This window comes from Drosophila eugracilis, unplaced genomic scaffold, assembly GCF_018153835.1.
Source record: "Drosophila eugracilis isolate 14026-0451.02 unplaced genomic scaffold, ASM1815383v1 contig_75, whole genome shotgun sequence".
Classification (NCBI taxonomy): Eukaryota; Metazoa; Arthropoda; class Insecta; order Diptera; family Drosophilidae; genus Drosophila; species Drosophila eugracilis.
Window position 1 is genome coordinate 3,908,045 of NW_024573645.1, and position 21,485 is coordinate 3,929,529.

General features: G+C 43.2%; 2 protein-coding genes across 4 annotated transcripts; one reads left to right on the plus strand and one right to left on the minus strand.

Moving 5' to 3' along the window:
- Positions 1-4,826: 4,826 nt before the first annotated feature.
- On the minus strand, positions 4,827-8,033 carry LOC108115579. Of its 2 annotated transcripts, XM_017227090.2 has the most exons (4): positions 7,720-8,033; positions 7,586-7,654; positions 6,371-6,493; positions 4,827-6,220 (listed from the first exon to the last, which is right to left on the minus strand). In XM_017227090.2, exons 1-4 carry the CDS (start codon positions 7,876-7,878, stop codon positions 5,288-5,290), a joined length of 1,284 nt encoding a protein of 427 aa, XP_017082579.2. In that variant the 5' UTR covers positions 7,879-8,033; the 3' UTR covers positions 4,827-5,287. The 2 variants fall into 2 exon arrangements, with proteins under 2 accessions (XP_017082579.2, XP_017082580.2); XM_017227091.2 differs by lacking the exon at positions 7,720-8,033 and having other exon boundaries at positions 6,371-6,480; positions 7,586-7,636.
- Positions 8,034-9,873: 1,840 nt separating this feature from the next.
- Positions 9,874-20,295, plus strand: LOC108115577. 2 transcript variants are annotated; one of them, XM_017227088.2, is made up of 5 exons: positions 9,874-10,035; positions 12,143-12,462; positions 13,858-13,947; positions 17,466-17,637; positions 19,019-20,295. In XM_017227088.2, exons 2-5 carry the CDS (start codon positions 12,148-12,150, stop codon positions 20,152-20,154), a joined length of 1,713 nt encoding a protein of 570 aa, XP_017082577.2. In that variant the 5' UTR covers positions 9,874-10,035; positions 12,143-12,147; the 3' UTR covers positions 20,155-20,295. The 2 variants fall into 2 exon arrangements, with proteins under 2 accessions (XP_017082577.2, XP_017082576.2); XM_017227087.2 differs by lacking the exon at positions 9,874-10,035 and adding an exon at positions 10,796-10,851.
- Positions 20,296-21,485: the final 1,190 nt, after the last annotated feature.

Sequence of the window (21,485 nt, forward strand, 5' to 3'; positions counted from 1 at the left end):
ACACTCGCCTAATTTGATTTAATATGCGAGTTCACCCCACCCATTTGTTTGATGAAAAATATTGGATATTAACGAAAAGGGGTAACTCTGCTGCGAATCTCATTAAAAAGGATCAAATTAAACCTTAAACCTTGACGTACCTTCTTCTCTGGCCAGCCGCAAAATGTTGCACTGGCAATGCAATTTTAGTGACTTAATAAGGCTCGAATGGCCTCTTTCGTTAACTGGTTGGAAATGGCTATGGTCATGGTACACAGCGGGCTGTTAATGTGTAAACAACTGCCAACATATCAATGAGAGCAAAACGGAGGCGGATGCTGGGGGGCGTGGTCAGCGTGGCGGGCAGTCAGGCAAAAATAAAGTGGCCAGAAGCATGGCCCCGTTAAATGAGCAGTTAACATTGCCCGTTATGAACTTTAATATTAATAACCATTTATGCTTATGACAGACAATGAAAGCCGTGCGCAAATTTACTTGCCGCATCCGCAATCCCCTCAAAAGTCCCCATGCCCCATGGTTCGTTTCTGTTTTCGCTGTTCAACTACGGCCCTAAAATGCTTAGGGCTGGTGTTCGGGTGGGTGGTTCAGCGGGCGGTGCACTATGCATTTAAAAATGCTGCAAGTGTGCCAGTTAATATGCAGACCGACACGGGTCTTCATTACAGCCCGCAAACACAGACAAGGACAAACATACACACACACACATAGACAGGCGAAACTGCAGGGACAGCGTCAACAAAATAAACAAAAATGTAAAGCAATTAAAAGCAGCCCAGCAGAATACAACGGAATATCCCACATAAAACATGAGCATGAGGCATGATTTTGACTTTTTTGCTTGCTTACTTTCTATTACTTCCCCCCAGACTCCCGAAAGTATTTGTGTATTTACTCTGACGGAAAGGATATACCCTTTTTTCATGAACTTAATTTAACAGGATCAGCAAAAAGTAGTTTGAATTTAAGTTTATTCATAAGCTAATGAGAGAAACTAAGGATTAATGTCATTACTTCTTGCTGTTCATACAAAACATAAAGTCTCAGAAAAATCTTAAGGGTAGTTACTATTTAAAATGATGTAAAAGTATTTGAATTTGGTTATTTAAAAGCTAAGCCGAAGTACCAATACACCCCATTTAATTTCTATGCTTCGTGGGCATCGAAATGGCTGTTGGACTGCCTGCTGAGGGCTACAAGTGGTCATTGGCTGGCTCCTGACGCTCTTTCAGACCGGATTTTGGTTGGATTCAAAATGAATTTTTTTGCTTTTGAGGTTAAAGGGCAGAAATTGTGCAGCTTGGCGATGGCCAGCAATGGCGGCTAAATATTTACAAGCTCAACGAAAAACATCCGCAAACAAAAAGCGCAGACACGCAGACACACAGAGTCACACAGAGAGAAAGCGAAGTTTTATGAAAATGGCCATCGCGTATATGGCATAGCACAGCACATGTGGCGGTGTAATTGTTATGCCAAAGTTCCGCTCACAATTTATTTTTGTTAATCAGCAAACGCCCATTTCAGAGCCAGCCACGCCCAATGGCACCGCGCGCGTGGCAAGTGGCAACAATTCGACAATTATGTGGCATTTCCATTGCTGCCCCATGCTGTTCGTTTTTATTTTAATTAAAAAGTCCCATGCCAGGATGCAAAAAGCGAACAGGTTCGCGGATTCCCATACCTGCAGGCGAAAAATCTACCAACACCCGCGTCCTCTCCCCATCCATGTGTTAGAATTTTTGATATTTATGGGCAGTGGCCAGTGGACGGTGCAAAGTTACACCCCGATAAGCATCTGCAGCACCCAACCCCCCAGCCATTGCAGCTGTTGTGGCTGAGATTTTGGGTGCGTTGCGACGGTTGGTTCGCAATTATGCAAATCGAAAGATTGCCACACAGCGATATCCTAAAATTCCATGCATTTACAATTTTCTAATCAATGGAATTTTAATTTTAATTTCCAAGGCTACTCGCCCTCGTCGTGGTAGCCATATATATCTTTTCGGGGTTCTGGTTATTATATTATTGCTACGAAAATTGTTTAATTTTCTACGTTGCGGATAAAAGAACATGAAAGTCAAGGGTAATCGCCTGCATACAGTCCCGTTGAGTTTTCGATTAAGAGAACGTCGATGTTTCAATTAATTCAATCCCAGTGTGAAATGTGTCACTCACATGACGTTCCGTCGCCGGGCGACGAACCGCTTTGTTGCCTATTTACAGGCGCCGTGAATGCGAATCTGAATGCAATTCATATTCATTTTAATTTAATCAGGCTCTTGCGACGTCGCTCAACCGTAATTAAGTTTCTTTTGCTGGGGCCAGGGCCGAGCATCCAACAAGAGCGTGCGAGAATAAAAACAAAAATATCAACCATAATTGCTGAAAAAAAAAAATTGAATAAATCAGATGGGATATACACCATATTTTACAGTGCTTCCCCAAAGCGGACAGCTCATGGCGACTAATGCAATAAAAGATGGCCGCAGCACGTTTTTTAATATTTAATTAAATAAATAATTTCCATTTGCCGTTTGCCAGTTGCCAGTTGCCAGTTGCCGCCGTTTCAAATATTCGAACGCACGAATTTAAATATGGAAATACTTTGCACGCAGGCGGTTGCATTTCTCCTTTTCCTTTTTCCATTTCCCATTTTTGAATTTCTCATTGCATTTCCGGTGGGCGACTCATCAAAGTTTCTAGGCGGCGTAGATGATGCACACAAACACACACACGCGTACATATGAATCATGAATGGGGCTGAGTTAGGGGGTTTTGCCAAAAGTTTTCCCTCAGAGTAATTAGAAGACTTAGTCCCCTGCCAGGCGGTCTTTTTGGCTGACTGCTTAAAATGCTCTTTTGGCGTTAAATTTATGACAACCGCACATGTTGTTTGCCAGCTAAAAACAATAACAATAACAGCCCGCCAGGCGGCAGCCAAAGGCTGCATGAAACTAACATGTGGGAAAGGGGGTGTAAGATCGCAGAGGGGGGCGTTGCAAAATGCTCGTTAGAAAGTTTCTAAGGTTGCGGCCGCACACGGAACAGCTGCGCCGCCAAAAGGGAAGGATTCTCCAAATTGTTGCACGCTTTCCTTCGCTTTGGGGCGGTCACATTGTTGCTAAGCTATACACACACTCTGTACAGACTGTTTCTGTTGCTGCCTGATAAGCTACACTGGGAGAAAATGACTACCTTGAGTTTAGAAAGAAAGATAATTGGCAACCTCATCTGGAAGAGGTAAAATTAAGGGGATTCTCATTACTTTAACTTATATTCTGCCTGTCTTATACAAAACAAAATTTGAATAATTACTCAACATATCTTAGGGATTAATCACTATTATATACCAACATTTTAGATTTCTACATAGTTTTCCTCCCAGTGCACTTGAAGGGAAACGCATACTCTTATACTCATATGCCGTGTGGTGCACTGACGTGACCTCCACTTGTGCGGCAAGTGCTCGGGCGTGGGCGTGGCAGCGGAATTTCGCTCCAAAGTGAATTTATTGTTTTGGCTATTACCACTTAGCCGGAGCCCCCGAAACTTGCCCCAAAGAGCCGTTTATTCTGATGCAAGACGAGAACTTAAACAACCAGACCAAGGATGCAAATTGAATGGCGTTTCGAGGAGCGATGCTTTAAGGGCTGAAGCCCCGTGTTTACCCCAAGGTAAATTGCACTCGATAATGAGTGCTTCACATTAATTAAATAACCAATAGATCGGTCTGGGTTTCCCATTGCAAATTATGCCAAGGTGCAGAAGGCGGGGAGGTTGGAAAAACTGGAAGCACAAGCACACTTGTCGCGCGGTTTTCGCAGCGATTTCTTTTACCAGCGCCAGCGAAATTAATTGCATTGCAACGTTTCACGTGGAGGGGCACTTGTTACGGTTGCCATTAGCGGTGCCATCATCATCGACCCTCGAAATCGCTGTAATTTCCAATAGATAATGAAATGCAATTAGAAAGTGTGTGTGGCTGAGCCTGTGTGGCAGGCACAAGACTTGTGCAGTATGCAACAATAATAGCAATTTAAACTGGGTTTCCCCCAGCTGCCGAGCAGCGGCAGATTGCATAATGGAGCATAGAAGTTTGTAATTAAAGTTTGCCGACTCGGCCAGGTGACGACACCACGGGATACGGCCGTTTATTCCGGCCATTCCGACCATTCCGGACTCACAATGCTGCACCACCAGCAGTAGCAGCAGCAAAGCAGCAGCAGCAGCAGCAAATCAATTTCCGCATGGCACTCGCAACCGGACGCGAATCCGGACTATGGCTGGGACTTGGTCTTCGCCCGAGCCTTTTGTCCGGGACATCAACAAAGCAGAAAATAAAATTCAATTAACGCGCTTAAATTAAACTGCCACTTCCTGTTTTGATGACATTTTCATAGCAGTTCCGTCCCGGAGGAGCAGCGGGAGGCTATTCTGCTGCGATAAGAATGCGGTTGAAGCAACTGAGTTGCCAGCCTGTTGCTGGCGTGGCAGCAACGCTCCTCCTTTGGCGCCTTGCATCAATATTAAATGGTAAACGACCGGCATAATGGCTGTCCAACTGTGGCTGTCATTATGGTTCTGCCGGGACAGGTTCCACGCCTGCTCCCGATGACAAATAAAGCTCATTACGCGCTTGTCCGGCATCCTTCACTTTGCTCCTGATTGACCTGCATCTGCGGGTGGCGTTGCAAGGTTCAGTCATAACTTGCCCTGCACTGGGGAAAATGAAAGATCAAAAAACATAGGAAAAGGAGTAATAGTTCATGGGAGAAGGTTAAAAGTGGTACCTGTTATATCTTTTAGTTTCTGTTGATAATAGAGAGTATTTTAAAGCAATTTATTTGTAGATCTAATAGAAATCGCAATTTATTTTCTGTGTGAATCTAAGACTTAATGCATCTGTCAAACGAACCCCTCGAGGCAGACTATCAGGGGTTCATTATCGAGCAGCGCAAGTTGGACGCCAAATGACACAAAGTCATTGGAGCGTTCAGGAGTGATTAAATTAGAACTCAACTTGGCCAAGTTGAACTCTTTGCTGCAGTTCACCGAGTGCAGCGCAGCATCTCTGGTCTAACTTCTTTGCATCTCCATCTCGGGGCCTTTTGTCCCGGCCTGACACCCATTCAATTCCTTTGCCCGGGTTCATTTCTTTGCGCGATAAGCAACTTTGGCCAAGCAAACTGGCGTCTAATTTAATTAGTAAGGAAAATAGTAGGAGTAGGAGGAGAGACGACAGACGACCCGGCTGATAAGAGGATGCTGTTGATTGAGATGCCGGAGCTCAAAGCAAACGGAAAGCGGATTTGTAGCAGCAGTTCTGATGGAGGTCCTTCTCAGGATCCTCTGGATCCTGCAGCTCGCAGGGACAGCGGTACAGCAGCGAGGCCGGCTTAGTTTGGACAACCTGATGCTGCTGCTGCTGATGCTCGGGCAAATCTTGGCTCAGAGTGACAGGAGGTATGTGAAAGGGTTGCATCCCGGAAGATTCATTGATGGCCCGGCTGCCGGAGGACGATGGCGATGGTGGTAAGGATGCGGCGGAGTTGTGGCTGCTGTCCGTTCCGGATTCCTTGTCACCGCCCTCGGCATTCGGCTTAACTCCATCCTGCTGTAAATCATTCGTCGAGAGTGAAGGATGCCCCGCATTCGCGTCATGCATTGTTGTCCTTTCGGGGGGCGTGGCTGTCACTGGTGATGTTCTCGTCGGGATTTCACTGGAGTCGCTAGCGACATCCGTGGAGCTAGTCCGCAACAGGGTAGCGGCATTCGAGGGTGAGAGGTTGTCCATCGAGTAGGCACAGCCCTCTAGCAGTTTGGTTAGGAACTTGTTCGTCGGCAACACTGGCCTCCTCTTTCGCCAGGTATCCTGTCCGGTGGTTATCCTATTCTGTCGCCCAACCGCCGGTCGTGTTATCCCAGCGAAGAGCTTCTGCCGGAGCTTATTCTCCGTGTGGCACATCTCGAAGGCGTTGGCAACGGTCAGGAAAATCTGCTCCGCCAATAATGCCCGGCGGGGCGTGTAGAAATCCCGGCAGACAGGACAACGCTCCGAGCGGATGCGACAGTCTACGCAGAGTAGGTGTCCATTTTGGCACTGCATCGCCGGCGGTGAGATGGTCACCGCGCAGACAGGACACTCAACGAGGCGCAGGATGCTCTCCAGGACGAGGGACAGGCGTCGCAAGCTTGTGGGCATGGGGGCACAGCAGATGCTCTGTGGTTTTCCAACAAAAATGGGTTATGTTTAGTGCTTTATAATCTTATATTTTTTGGTAAACTATTAGCTAAGAACAATAAGTGAGCTGTTTTTTAAGAAGTTTAGATAAATATACTGAAACAGAGTTTAAAAACTATAAAAACTCACATTATTATCACAGTCCTTTTCACACTCACTATTCCAGCAGAGAATTGTGACGCAATCCGTTTGGCTTTTGACCATTTTGGCAATTTCAGCCACCCTCAAGCCCAGAACATCTTTGCCATTTACCTGGAAATTATGAAACTTTACTTCTTTAGGGGTAATACCTGGCAATAATAGTTAATATAGAAAAGAAAAAATGTTTATTTGTTATTCTAAGAAAAACCTGTCATGCCTTAAACCTATCAGATATCCAAATATTTACATTTAAAACTGATAAATAAAGCAAAATATGGCCAACACATTTTTAAATTCCGAGCACTGCTTGCGGCTGCTTCTAACCCACTGCTTGCGTATGTTAACCCATGCTAGCACTGTTAACCCGAGAAGCTGTTATCTAAAACCTTTAGTTGGTTTTAAATATTTACTTTGCGTTAATTAATCTTTGTCGTCATTTGGCATTTAACAACTACTTTCAAGCTGTGTCACTACCATTAGTATTAGGCCCGTCTAGGGCGGGTTTTGCATTCGCCAGCTGTTTCAAGTGCCCGGCACCTATTCCCTCGCCCCTCCTACAAAAGTGCTGGATAAAGCCGATGCCAAGCAATTAAGTTTTACTGCATTGCTATTTTAAGCAAGCAATATCCACGAAGAACAACAAAAAGCGGCTACAATAGCGACTGCCAAGTCCAGACTTAGATATACAGTCCAACTTCCATATCTTGAACTGAATGTCATGTTAATTTGTGATGCAACATATTTGAATGTGTTTATAAATAAGAATACTTAATATTTTCTCAAAAGTTAAAAGAAATTTAAATTTGTTGTTTCAAATTTACTAATAAATAAAACCCTTAACTATGAATTAAGTAAAGTTGAAAATTAGTTATCTGATTTAAGTAGTTTTACAAAACCAGATAATGAGCATTACAAAAAAATGATTTACGATGTTTAAGTCTTACTAGTTAAGTTTTTGTAAAAATCAAAGTATATTAAAATATAAATTAGTATAGAAACCAAGAAGCTATCACCATAATCGTAAGCTTACAAAGTTCCCATTTATTAACATTGTTCACGCTGTAACCTAAAGTCTGGGGCAGCTTGTCTTACCGTTGCAGTTGGACTTCATTATGCATAATCCCCAGCCCTTTTTTAACCATTGCCAGAACACCAAGCGCTAGACAGTAGTTGGTGGCAACTACATGTGGCAGTATTACTTACCTCCAGAACACAATCGCCGGGCTTAAGGCCGCAGAGTGCGGCAGGTGTGCCTGCAGCCACCTCGCAAACCTGTCAGGTGAGGGATATGGCATTAGGAGGGGGCAGAGATCAACGATGGCTGGCTACTTTGTTACCCAGGGATAGGGATCCCACTTGCTGCGGGTTAATTGGAATCCATAGTTCTCCATGGCAGGGGCAGCCCTTGGAATCCTCAGCAATCGAACAGAGGAACCAGCGTCATTTTCCCCATTTTCATTGGTGGGCGCCTGAAATCCTCCCGATGATTTCCTCATCTTAGGCTGGAAAACTCGCACAGGTGATGCAAAACCGATATAGACCAAAATACAGAAAAACAACGCGACTACCGAGAGACGTGTTCAACGTGCGCTCTCAGTTGGCAAACTGTTTTTCATGTGTGTTTTTTTTTCATTTTCGAGCCAGCTGGCTATATGTGGGCCGCCTGAAAAGTTGCCGAGCGGCGAGCACTGAGCGCTTTGGGCCGACGCAATCGGGTACGACAAACATTTTGGCCTCAGCTTTTGGCCAAGCTCAGTGCTTCCCCAGCATCACCCAAATTTAACCCCTGCCCCCTTATGTTGTACGTTGTCGGCGCTAAAATGTGGCTGCGATTCGAGATTCATGATTGGAGATCCAAAGCTGACAGCCAGCTGAGATCATGGAAATTAGTCTCATGGAAGCTAAGTAAATATTTGAACTTTCGGCTGGCAGCGGTTTTTGGGTGCGCTATAAAGTCGCAGGTTTAGGCATTATGACACATTTGATAAGCAAATGAAAAGAGAAACAAATTCTCGGGTGATTATGTCATGGAGAGACATTTCGAAATAGTTTAGTTTGAACAACTTGAAAGTGAGTTGCGGGATAAAAACTTGAAAGGTTTAATAGTTTTTGAATGATTAAATTATTAACTTGCCAAATATGATTCTTTGAAGGTGGTAATTGCTGTAATTCCAAGGAAGTGAAATCGAGAACATGGCTGAATGGGGTAATACTGCGTTTAGATCTTTAACTTACAAAGAAAAATTACTCTACAGCTATGTTCACACAAATATGACACTATTTAAAGTACAATTTATAATAAGTGAATAATCTTTTATCAATTTTGGCAAATTATCCGATCAACTATATAAATTATAAAAATAAACTACACCCAAAAGCAGGAATTTATTTTTAAATGGCAAATTCATACAGTTAAGTTCGACGGTCAACACAAATTGTAATCAGATAAATTCGCCATTAGCAATAATGTACACGAAACTTAATCAGTTTAATTCCATTTTGTTTACTTTAAAAGTTGTCCGACTTTGTAATTAAATTTCAAAATAAACAGCACTATTTTTCGGCTTAATTGCGCGTTGGCAGTGCATTCGGTCAATTGAGTGGCGGATGAGTGGGCCGAAAAATATTATTATTTGAAATACCGAAGAAATTAAAACAACAATCGTGGCACTGCATGAAGGTGTCAGGGCGCGATAAACATAAACAATGGGGCCCTAAATAAATAATCGGGCCCAAAAACCAGCTCGTCCATTAACCCTAACAATGATAACTGATGGAAATTGGCAGCTGACAAATGGATTTGGCATGGCATGGCATGGCATGGCCAGCAAACCATCGCAATCCACTTTGACTTTCGCTTTTTTGTTGTTCTCGTTGTTTTCGCCGGTTTAACTGCCATTGAAGCGGTAATTTGAGTTTGGCGCTCGTCTAAAACATTGCCCAAATAGCCAAATAGCATTGAAATTGGTAATTTCATTAAATTTTTAGCCCAGCCAGATACTGACCCTGGGCAGCATTGTGGTGTGTGATTTTGTTTCGTTTTTTGGCTTTTCAATTTGCCAGTTCAATTGGATTTTCGGTTGAATTTATGTGGCATAGAGTGGCCCACAGAAGCCTTTCCGGCAGCCAAAAAGCCATCAGCAGTGTCAAAATTACCAAATACTTAGCCAGGCAATAACATCAAAATTCATGTTTCTCAAACACCCACCCCAGCACCGGAAAGGTAATTGACTTTTATTAATCGGCCGGCAATTAGGCCTGGCCCAAAGGCAATGGCCAAATTCAAGTGCAATTCCGCCTCTCAAATTAATAACTCTCGACTTGTTTCTGTTGCCAATTGGTTTTCGGTTTTGAAAAACCGTTCAAAAGCTTTCAGCCAGTAAGTTCAAAGCTCTGCTAAGAGGTGGCGCCAGTGTTTAAGCCAAGTTTGTTAGGTCTGCTGGTCAGCTGTGAAGAAGCCGAGCCTCAGTTTCTTCGCAGCTCGCATTCAGTGAAGTGCGCAAGCGCCGCAAGTTCCGCAGGTCAAACGCGAAGTGCGAAGCGCCGGCGCCAAATAAAGTTATTACGATACACGATCAAAAAAATCACGTAGCGTGGCCGAGAGTTGTGAAAATTGATTAACCAGCAGCAGGTTAAAACCTACTATAAAAACGGTGTGTAATTGTTAACCAAGCATGCGGTAGAGCTAATGGCCCTAATGACCTTACGCTCACCCCAAAAGCTACCGACTTAAGTTTGTTAAACGTTAACTTAGGTCAAGGTCCGGCTAAGACCTCTTAGACCAAAAAAGAAACACGGAAGTGTAACGCACAATTATAAACGCATTTGCTGGATACTCGCATAATTAAAGGCGGCAAACAAGTTTGCTTCTATTTCCTACCCACTACCAAAGCAAACAAACGGGTCTAAATTCAATTAGAAACGCGCCAAGAGCAGCGCATAAATCGCACGCATGCGCAATGCTTGCGCAAATTTCATAAAATCACACACACATACATACACTGTGCGAAATCAAAATAGAGAAGCAGAGAGCAAAAAAAGGCAAATCACGTTCAATTTAAAAATTTTTACACACGGCAATCCCAGGCTGCTAATTGTAGAGCTGCAGCAGCGTCAATGGCGCATGCGCAACATTTTTAGCCCGCTTTTGGGTTTCTGGGTCTCTGTCTCTTGAGCTTTTTTGTTTTTTTTTTTTTGCTTTTTTTTTTACACGCTTGCGGTTTCTTTCGGTTTGTAATTGTGACGCAATTTTCGTGTGAGTTTGTTTTAGTCTCGCTTCGCCAGTTTTCGCCACTGACTCAATACACTGAAAACGAAAGCGGTGCCAAGCCAAGCCAGCCAAGATCTAAGCCAAGTCAGTGCAATGTGCATTACCTTCGGGCGATTCAGTTGCAATTCACACGCGTCTAAGCTCAGTTCGCTTCCTCTAAAAGCAAACATAGAAAAAGATTCACAGCGTTAACTTTACGGTATTTATAATGCAGTTGGCAATTAGATTTAGGCCTTAACTGGAGCGTTACCATGGGCAGTCATCCTGCATTTTGGGGTTTGCGTAATTGTTTGCCAAGTGTCGTGCTTCATTGACTTGGATCTGAAACAATGGTCTGTAAATTGCTGCTGCGGTCTTTCTTTTTGGCTAACCAAATAGTGGGTGCGCCTTAAAACTAACTAGTTTTGGGGAAATAATTCAATCGAACTCTTAATTGCCCTTACAAGGGATAAGGCATAATTGAATGATGGCCAGCTTATTGTTCAATGATTTATATACTCCGCGCTTTGGCCACTTCAATAAACCGACGTCATAGCGATTTCATGGCCAATGTCAGTAGAAGTGAAGTGAAGTGATTTGAACAAGTTTGCCGTACGAACTCGTACTTGTATCCGTACATCTGTATCCGCGTGCGTAGACGGCCGGAGAGGAAGCTATAAATTCTCAATCTACTCCAAGTTTCGAGTGCAAGAAACATAATCAATTTCGCTGTATGAGAATCTTCTAGACTGACAGCTTCTACTTCGATTTCTTCGACTTGGCCAAATGACAATGCCAGTGACTAAGCGAAAGAATCCAGTTGGCAGAAAAACAGCTGGGTTCTGTTTCGCATTCTATATACTATATATATACATTGTATATATGTGAGTTTCGGCTTGGGGGCTTAATTGATTTTCGTTGCTGCTGAAAAGTTTTCAAGAAAACCCTTTCTATTTTTTTGTTTGGCTTGGCCCTGCGGAAACTTTTGATTTATGTGAGCAAATTTTACGCCTGGCGAACGTGGCGTATGCGTAATTACGACCACTTGGCAGCAAACTTTTTGGCTAATTAATTGGGCTTCGAGGCAGCTGCCGAAAGGTGAAAGAATCGCTCGCCAAAAGGTGCAAATGAGTGAAGTGCTGGAAATCAGAGGACTCTGTCGGTTGCCCCAATCACACACACACAAACACACACACACATTCAGACATTTTGGGGCATAATAAATGCGAATGTGTACGTGATGGGCATGTCAACTAGTGCTTTTGGGGGTATCTTGGCCCTCGGAAAAGAAACGAAATAAAACAGTTTGGCAACATTTTTCAAAGCCCCTTTGCTTAGGTGATGATATGTGTGTGTTAGCCCAGGTAATTAGATGACCGAGGGTGTGCGTCTGGCGAACGCCTTAAGTGTTGAAAATTGGCCAAATTTATGTCGGTAAAAGCAGTGTGCGACCTTGTGGGTCTTAGTGTCGAATTGCCTGATTTGATTTGAACTATATCTACTCCTTACAGCCAAGATGCTTCAGTTGTGCACCATCTACGCCTGCGCGAATGGCACTTTGGGTCTGAATTTGAGTCGTGCCCCTTGGGACCCCTATCCATGGGTCAGCGGGGTGCAGGCGAAGTCTAATGCGGAAAGAGGTGGCGTTCGCTTGGGAGATACCCTACTGGAGTTAAACGGTGCCGATGTCCTGGGACTGAGGATCAGTGAGCTGGCCAATCGGTTGCAGGATCATTGGCAAAGCGGCGCCGAGGTCGTGACCCTGATGATGTGGCGTCAACATGCAAACATTGACCAGAATGAAGATCCTGCCGAGGCATCGCATGCTGTGGTAAGTACTCACTGTTTTGGCCTAATTGGCCCGGAATGATTGGAGTGTGTGCCGCTTATATGGGCCATTGTCTTACTCGAGTGCGCCGCTGAACGTTACGTAATACTGATTGGCTTAATGACTGCTGCTACAGCTTTGGCTTTGGCCCAGTAATTAGTAATTAGTTAGATGCAACTTGGTCTGCTTGCTTTGTGGGCCTGCAAGTCTGCCAATTGCAGTTTGGTGGGCCAATGCTAGAGCATCGGTGGAAGGTTTAAATCATAATAAAAAGTCGACTAATCCAGGAACTAACTAATAATTCATCCATAACCACACGTAATCGTAATTGAATGACCATCAAATGTCATTTACTTAAGCTTAATTGCGCAAATAGAAGTTTAGGTTGTCTAGATTTAAAATAGGGATGAACCTATAACCTTCTTACTTTCTTAAAGATATGAAAATCGCTTCTATTTAAAAAGTTTAGAGGTTAATCTTCAGGTTTCGCCCCCAACTTTAAGCATCTTGTCCCTGTCCCTATCTTATGTTTCATTTATAACTTAAAAATAATTTCCTGTTTCGCTGCAAGCCAAAGCTTGTCAAAAGTAAAAACAAGCCTTAAAGTCAAATACCGCAAGACTCTAAATTTAATTTATTAAAAGTTTTTCAATTAACAAGTCAACAAATGACCTTGAATGTTTATATTTAGAACTCAGGTCCACTTCAATGTAAAAGCAAGCAAAGATCCTGGGGAAAGCCTTGAGGTGTTCAGCCATACAGATGTCCATGAGTCGTTGTAAATTGTTTATCTGGCGAGCAAGAAGCTGTTTACTTTATTAAATGCAATTGAATCGAAATAACGCAATTTCGTTCTTGACACATTATGTGTACTTTATTACAATTCAATTGACCTAAATGTCCTTGCAGAGGACAGTCCGAATTTAAGGACATTCAAGCAGAGATACACACACGTGAACACCTGGCACAGGTGGTTGGCATGGAAAGTCCATTTCAATCAATGCCGAAAGCATTGAATCACAGACAAAATGAATGTTTGAGTTTGTGTGTGTGTGTGCCAGCTTGACCCGTTAAACAGATTAAACTTGCAACCGCATTCGACCATAGGACATAATGCGTCTTTCGAATGCAGGTGGCCCTTTTGGATGGAAATTTTGAACACGGATCGTTTTGATAATCGAATGCAAAATTGAATGGAAATCGGCTTAAATCGAAGCCTTTCATGGGCGCTCTGCCGTGAATTATTAAGCGCCATGTGGGCTGTGCCAAAAATTTAAATATAATTAAATGCAGGCGTCAGATTCGATTGATTGAATTTCCCGAAGTGTCATTTAACCTTGAAGTGGAGTCTTTAAATTAACCACTATATATATTCTCTCTCTCTCTTTATATTTGCAGCAGCACGGTATTAATCAACAATCGCTGCAAAAGTTTGCAACATGCCTGCAACATATTTCCCAATTACTGGAGTGTCCTGTGTGCCTTGAGGTAAGTGGAACAAGAGAGCGATGCGGGATGCAGGATGCGGGATGGATGGGCCATAAGGACATCCATCCAGCAGCCGCCTGCATGTGCATTGCATATCGATGAGCCTGACTGGCTTTAGTTTTAGTTCGTCATTATCTAACTCAGCTGGGCTCGAACTCTCGACCCAACTCGGCCAAAAACTTAGTTGGCCAGTTGGTCGCTTGGTTGCCTTTGTGAGCCGATGCTACCAATTGCACTTTGAGAAAAAGTTTGAGAAAAATATAAAGCTTAGTTAGGTACAAAAAGGCTTTTTATTATTGCCCTCTGATTTTATAGTTTTTGGATTTTAACTTTCTTAAAGAAGAATAGTGGTAGATAGCTCTTCAATTAGTAGATATTCAAACTGACTTTGATAATAATCTAATCTAATACGGCTTGCCTAGATATGTTCTCAGTGCTGTGACAGTTCCATTGGCAATCCCAGTGCCATCCTCTTCCTGGCCTGCGTTGATTTTGCAGCGCAAGTTTGTTGCTAATCACTTGAATGTATATAAAGTTTGCAACATGGGGCTGCCGGTGATTGCGTGCCCCCTGTATTCCATGTCCATGTCCCCATGTCTCCGCTCCTGCGACCACCCCTCCGCTTCTCCCTTTGGTCCAGGTACAGCAGCTTTGTTGACTCAATTACTCAAACGACGCACATGGCCCAATACGGCTCTCCATGTTGCCAGTTAATAGCCGTCGGTTATGTTGCCTGGCCAAGTTTTTTATTCGGCCGGCTGCTTGCCTGTTTTTATGTTCTCTTCTTGTTGTTTTTTTTTGTTTGTCCTATATTCGAGTAGGTTTTTGATAAATGTTTGCCCTGGCATGTGATTTGATTAGTTTTGCAAAATATATACATCCTGAGCGGGCCATGTGATTGATTATGTCGTTTAAAAATCAAATATTGACGATTAGTGTGTGTCGAGTGTGTTTGTGTGAGGGTTGGAGGCAGCAACGGAAGTCAGTGTGAATAATCGTGTCAATCGCCTGCGGGCCAGCTTCTGATTTTTGCTCAATTTCGATGTTGATGGCGATGTTCAGAGCCCAAAGCTCGTTGTGCATTTAAATTAAAGCTGGTGGCGAGGGCCGGACTTTAAATTTATTTATGCCCAGCTTGTCAGCAAAAACATAAATTTAATTAATTAGACAAGATAAAGAGTGAGTGAGACCGGTGAGCTGAGTAAAGCAGTGCAGAGCAGAGCAGAGCGATGCTCGCCCATTTCTGGCCATTTAAAATGCAGAGTTATTTTCAAATGAAATTCTCGCCTGGAGCAGATCTCGTTTTGGCCCAGTACTGGCTGGAGTGTCAGTGTGTGTAACCATAAATTAAGCATGTGCTGGGGTATAAGTGGGCGACGGGGGCAAGGACATCCCCGAGATATCCTGGACACGGCCACGCTGCAACGCCTTCGGAGCGAGCTGGCCACAGAGCAGCTTGAACTCCACTTGCAGCTGCACTGAATAATTTGTTTATTAACCCGAAATCAGTTTATGCTGCTCCATCCTGCGGCTGAGTTGCCAAAGAGCGAGAGGTAGAGAGAGAGAGAGTGAGTGGAAGCCCTTTGGATTTGGTCATTATTACTATGGCACGGAGCTGGCATTATATTGTATTATGAGCACATGCCATGTCCTTCGATGTGCCTGTGTGTATGTGTGTGTGTGTGTGCTTGCACACATACGGCATATTTATGTATGCAAACATGCACACACACACACACACACAGACACACTCACAAGTCCATTAAGTTATTAAGGGATTTTGTTTTGCTAGATTTTCAATAGTTGTGCATCCTCGATTCCCTTGAATGCTAATCGCCTGCATTAGTCGGATAAGGATTGCCTCTGCCATTCCTTGTTTGACATTAAATCGGGCTTGAAATTGTTTTTGTTCCATTTAAATATGCATAAATTTGCAAGCCATTTAATTTTCATAAATTTTGCAAACAAACAGTTCAGCTTAGCTCTCAGCTAAGCTTTGGATCTCTCTCTCTCTCTTTGGTAAATATGATTAAAATATTTTCGATCAGCCCTGCGGTATTTTAGTTAATCTAAACTATATAAACTGGCCGAAACGAGTGGTGCTTGGGAAGTCGAATCAATATTGCTGAAGATATTTTACAATATGCCTAAAAGCATGCTACGCCAATTTCGATTTTCTGTGCGACGGACGCTGAAAAGTGGGCTAAAACTAAAACCACTCGGCTTTGGCCATTTCCGCTGCCTCTTTCCACTTCCCAGTTCCAATGCCATTGCCACTTTCACATCCCCTCGTTGTGTTTTCGCTCAGCTGCATTTAATTGATTTCTATCACTAATTGGAGTCTTTGTTTATGCATGCAGGGGTATTAAAATTAAAAGCATTTGCTCATGTCATTTAAGCCAATTAAAAACAATAAAAGACGAATAACATTAAATCTATCTGCCACACGTGTGCACGTTCCTTAAATCCCTTGTTTGCCACAAATGTTAGGAAGTTAGGGAATTTCAATATTTTTCAAATATTAAATCCCTTTCCGAATGGGAATAATAGATGTTACCAGGATATTTTAATCACATATTACAACATTTTAAAATATATAAATTTGATTTCAAACTGTAATGAGTATCCAATTATGATTTTTCTCTCTCCCTACATGGTTGTTCTTTGTCTTTATGGTTTTTATTTGGTCAGATTGCAATCGAATCGCTTTACATTTGTAATACTTCGATTGCTGTTTTGGCAAATCGCAGCAAAAAGTATGAAAGCTGCAGCACAGAAATTGTTTCTTTATTCAGTTCGTAGCAAATTTATGTTCGCCTGCATATTTACAGCAGTTTTTGGCTGAATACACGCACAGACAGTGAGAGACAAAAAGCATTGGCCAAATATGTATGTATCGATACATATTCCCCAGTCCTTTAGTCTATATTCCGTGTGCCGAGTTTCTGCAATTCCTTTTTTGTTTTTGGTTTTTATTTTGTGTTTTTGTGAGGGAGCGACTTGAAATGCGCAAAAGTATTTTGGGTGCGCATCAAACACAGTTGTATTATTTTAAATCCGCTTGCAATATTTTCAATTTGATTTTCAATTTAAATGGAAAGCTTGCTGCGCACAATGCTGCCAATATAATACATTTTTCATGTCGATTCCGAGAACAGCAATCGTAGCTGCATTTCGACTTAAGGAGACCAAAGCAGACCGGAGGCCAAAAACAAGTAGCAAATGTGGCCAATAATCAAATTTAGTTTCCGTTTGTGCATTACGTATACGACTAGAATTGGTTTTTGTGTTTTAAATGCAATTTGGGGGAAATAATAATGAAGCAATCAGAGAGAGAGAGAGGGAAGCTCAGCTCAATTGCAGTTTGCATGGGGGACACCGATATTTATAATTAATTGAAATAATTCCCCCCTTTTGAATAATTACACACCTATATCCTCCTTCTTTCTTGTCTCTCTTTCTGACTGCCGCTCCCATCCACATCCACATCCTGCTCGATCCTGGCCAACGGAAATCAGGTCATCAAACCACCTGGCTGGCAGTGCTGCAATGGACACGTGCTCTGCAATAATTGCCGCAGTCGCTCCGTAAAGTGTCCGGTGTGCCGAGTTCCTTTGGGGCCAAGGGGCCGCTGTCTGCTGTCGGACAAATTATTCACCCTGCTGGCGGAGAGCTTTCCCTGCGATGGCGGTAAGTGCTGACCGGTTTTTTAAGGACATGTATTCGCGACTTTTATCTATTTAATCTGCGCAAAACGATACCCGAATTGGCCTTGTCATTAGGCAACAGCTGTCTGTGCTTTTTGGGCAGGATTCTGGGAATCCTTGGGGAGGTCTTCGTAAATGACAATGACAGGAGTGGGTGCTGGGGGTTAGGTTTGGTCTATGCTTAAAATTGAAATTCATTTTATTTAAAATACTACTTTCTTCAATTTATTCGTATTTAAAGTTATTTCTTTCAATTAAAAAGCATTTTATTTGTATCCTTTTGCTGGTAATTACTTTACAGAAAGTTGCTTTTAGTTATTGATAAATGATGCCTTTAGCTTTATTTTATAAATTAGAGAGATTTATCTGTAAAATGATATAAGCTTTGAGGTTAGTTTCTGCCCCTGCCCCTTCTTAATTTATAGATCCTGTGCCATTGGCAACATCCTGGCAACCGAATCCTCATTTAGGTGGGCTAAAAACTTTTCAGCAGGCGGCAAGTGTCAATGTTTCACTTAAATCTCAACCGAGAGTCGTCGGCGCAAATGAAAGAAAAATGTGATGTGATGAGGGAAAGCAGGAAAGCGGGAAAGCGGAGGCGAGAGTCAAGAGGGCTTGAAATTGAGCGCAATGGCTCATCTTCGCTTGTTGTTCTTTTTATAGCATAATTATGTAACATAAATTGCTAAAGTTTTTCGCGCTTTGCTCCGCTGCCATCTTGCTGGCATTGCGTTACTTTACCCACTGATTTTGTTGTTGATTTTCCTTGCTGTTTTTTTGTTGCTTTCTTCCTGGGCGGCTTCGTTTAAAGTTTAGCCGCCCTTGTTGCCATTTTCAATCTGTGTCCGCCAACTTAACTTGGAGTGAAGTTTACAGCGTAGGTAACAAGCAGCAACAGAATTTTCCGCCGTTGTCTGCATTTGTTTTTCCTTGTTGGTCTTCATTTTTTGCCACTTTTACCCACTTCGGGGGTCTCTTTAGCTTTGTTTTTTCCCCAGCTTATGCTGTGCTTAGTGCGTTTTTATTGCTTCTACATTAAGTGTGCATTCTTTATGTCTTGCCGAGATTCACCCGGAGCTCATATTTATATAGATGCAGGGTACGTGGATATTTATTTACTTTTTCTATTCTATTTTTATTTGCCACTTGAACTTCTTCAAGGAGTTTGTTTCCAGAGTTGGGAGGTCGAAACCCTAACGAGCGCAAATGGACAATTGCAAGCTGTGCGAATTGTGCGTGGAATCTTTGCCAGCTAGGACTAGATATCCGGACTGTATTTATTATATTTACATTTCGTACCTTACTTTACTCTCTTGTGACTGTTTTTTAATGGTTATTTCTTGGGGTTCCGCCTCTTTTTCCAGGAAAAACCAACAAAGTGACTTCTGCGGCCCAGGGCCATGAAAAACTGAGCAGCGTCAACAAGTGCACAAATGAATATCATAATCAACCGAAAATGGCGCTGGCCAAGACGAGTTCCGGCAAGTCCAAGTGCGGCAAGCAAATCTCCAGGCAACTGCCAGTTTCGGTCGACCAAATGGCAAAGGGAACTGGAACAGGAGCAGGAGATGGAGCCGAGGCTGCAGCCCAAACTCAACTGCAACAACGTGGCACGCTGATAAAAGTGCAGCACCAGGAGACTGCCGTGGCATTTTCGGGGGAAGGTCACAACAATATGCTCGTTAAACCAAAGTTAAAGTTGAGTAAGAAAAGTTGGCGGATTACAGGGCCAGATCAAGACGGATTGCGCTGCGATGAAGTTGCCACCATAAATAATGGTGGGCAGGTGGGTAGCCAACAGCAGGGGCAAAGGCAGCAGGAGCATCTGGAGAAGTCACCCAGCGGTGGCGAGAGCGAGTATCAAAATTATCATTGCCCCACTGGGAAATCATGCAGCCACAGTTACCAACTTGGCCAGCCAGTGGCCAACAACAAATTGTCAACAGTCGAGATGCAGGACACCGCAGTTGAGGATTCTGGAGGTGCATCCTTATCAGCGGGGAGCCATAAACAGGCGCCGGCATCCGGAGTAAATCAGGCACTCGGACTGGCACTGGAAGCGGCGGGGTCAATAGGTCGACGGGAGTGGCAGCTGCTGCGTCATTTGAGCAGCGACCACCGCCTGGCAGTATTGCAAATCTACGGCACGTTCGGCGAGCGGTTGCACGTCCGCCCTCAGTTGCCCCAGGAGGGCGTGGCCTGCCTGCGGCTGAGCGAGGAGTCCAATGCTTTTGGCCACGTCATAGTGCACACATTTTTCTTGGCTGTCATTGCGATCGGTGGCGGCGATGGCTGCGATGAGCATGCCATCTTCCTGTGGCACCTGGACCAGCCACAAAGTGGGTCCTCTTTCGAGACTGTCATCGAGACACAAGGCTACCAGTTCCTGGGACCAGCACATTCGCTCCGGCGCAGCTGGCCGGAGATTAGGGCTTCCGGTCAGTTCCTCACCTGCCGCAATCTGGCTGCCAGCCTCGAGGTGACCATCAAAAGCAGGTAGACCCGAGGTATCCGCAGCTCCCAAGACTGGTCTCAATGTACAGCTAGGAATAGTATTAAACATAATTAGGCTTAAGAGCTTTGAGCCAAGACTACGAACTGATGTGTGGCTCTTCAAAAAGTAGCGATAGAGCAAGCCAAAAACCCGAATGAAAATAAAAAGTGAAATTGTATGCTTTGTAAATTATATTTGCATTTTTTCAACGGGCGTGTATTTATACGAAAAATGCAAAACGCAATTTGGAAATGTGTTTAATTTGCAATATTTTTAATTAATAAAAACATTTAGAAATGTGCTTGCCTGGCAGTTTGAAAGTAGTGGCAGGTGAATATGGTAGCTTGGATATGTAGAACAGTAGACACTCTATAAAATCATTTGATGTATGTAAAGGTATGTATTTAAAAGGAATTTTCAATAATGAAACACCAATTCCTTTAATGGAGAAGCCACATTTTTTCCCAAAGACTTTTTTCCCATTTCAAGAGCATCTCCATTTCGTGAGTTTATAGCCTTGTGGTGGGCAAAAATGATTCTGATATTTGTACTGAAAACTGAAAACTGAAAAACTGAAAAACCGACAACTAGCGCCTGTCTGTTTGCCGCTGCCTCCTGATAATTGACTTGCATGCAAATTAATGTTTTTTGCCTCCTGCGTGGGCGTAAATTGCTGCCCTGTCTGACAAACAGTAAACACGGTCAATGCAGCGCGGCGAGTCATTTTCATCAACGCGCCGCTATACATAAATCTCTGCGCCATCGATGTTTACCATATTTAAGGAAAAAATTCCAATTTGATACAACAAAAATCACAGCACTGTAACAACATCTCTGCGTGTGTGGTGTGTGTCTGTGTGTGTTGCCAAATAGAGCAAGCAACTTTCATTATCCTTTTTTATTTCTTGCTTTTTGTTCTGTTCGACCCCAATGTCCTGCCTTTCCACACTATCGCCTGTTTGTTTTTGATGAGCCATCATCATCATCATCATCGTCATCTTATATACTGGAAGTGGAAGTGCAACTGCAACTGCCACTGCCACAGGACACTGCAACACAAAAAGTGTGCATAGTTAAAATAAATTAAATATTTTCGCAAACAACTCTTTTTTCGCCGCGGATGATGAGGAGATGATCTGGCTGGAGCACGGATAATGGCAGTGACGTCACAGCGATTGGTTATCTTTGTCAACGGTTGTCCATCAGGTAAATTAAAAATATTCCAGCGAAGCAATTAAATTACGGCCTCGTTGGCGAATGAAAACAAGCCCAATATGATGAGACAGCCGAAATGCAAATTGTCAAGGAAAAACAACAAGAAATGTGGCATTTTTTAA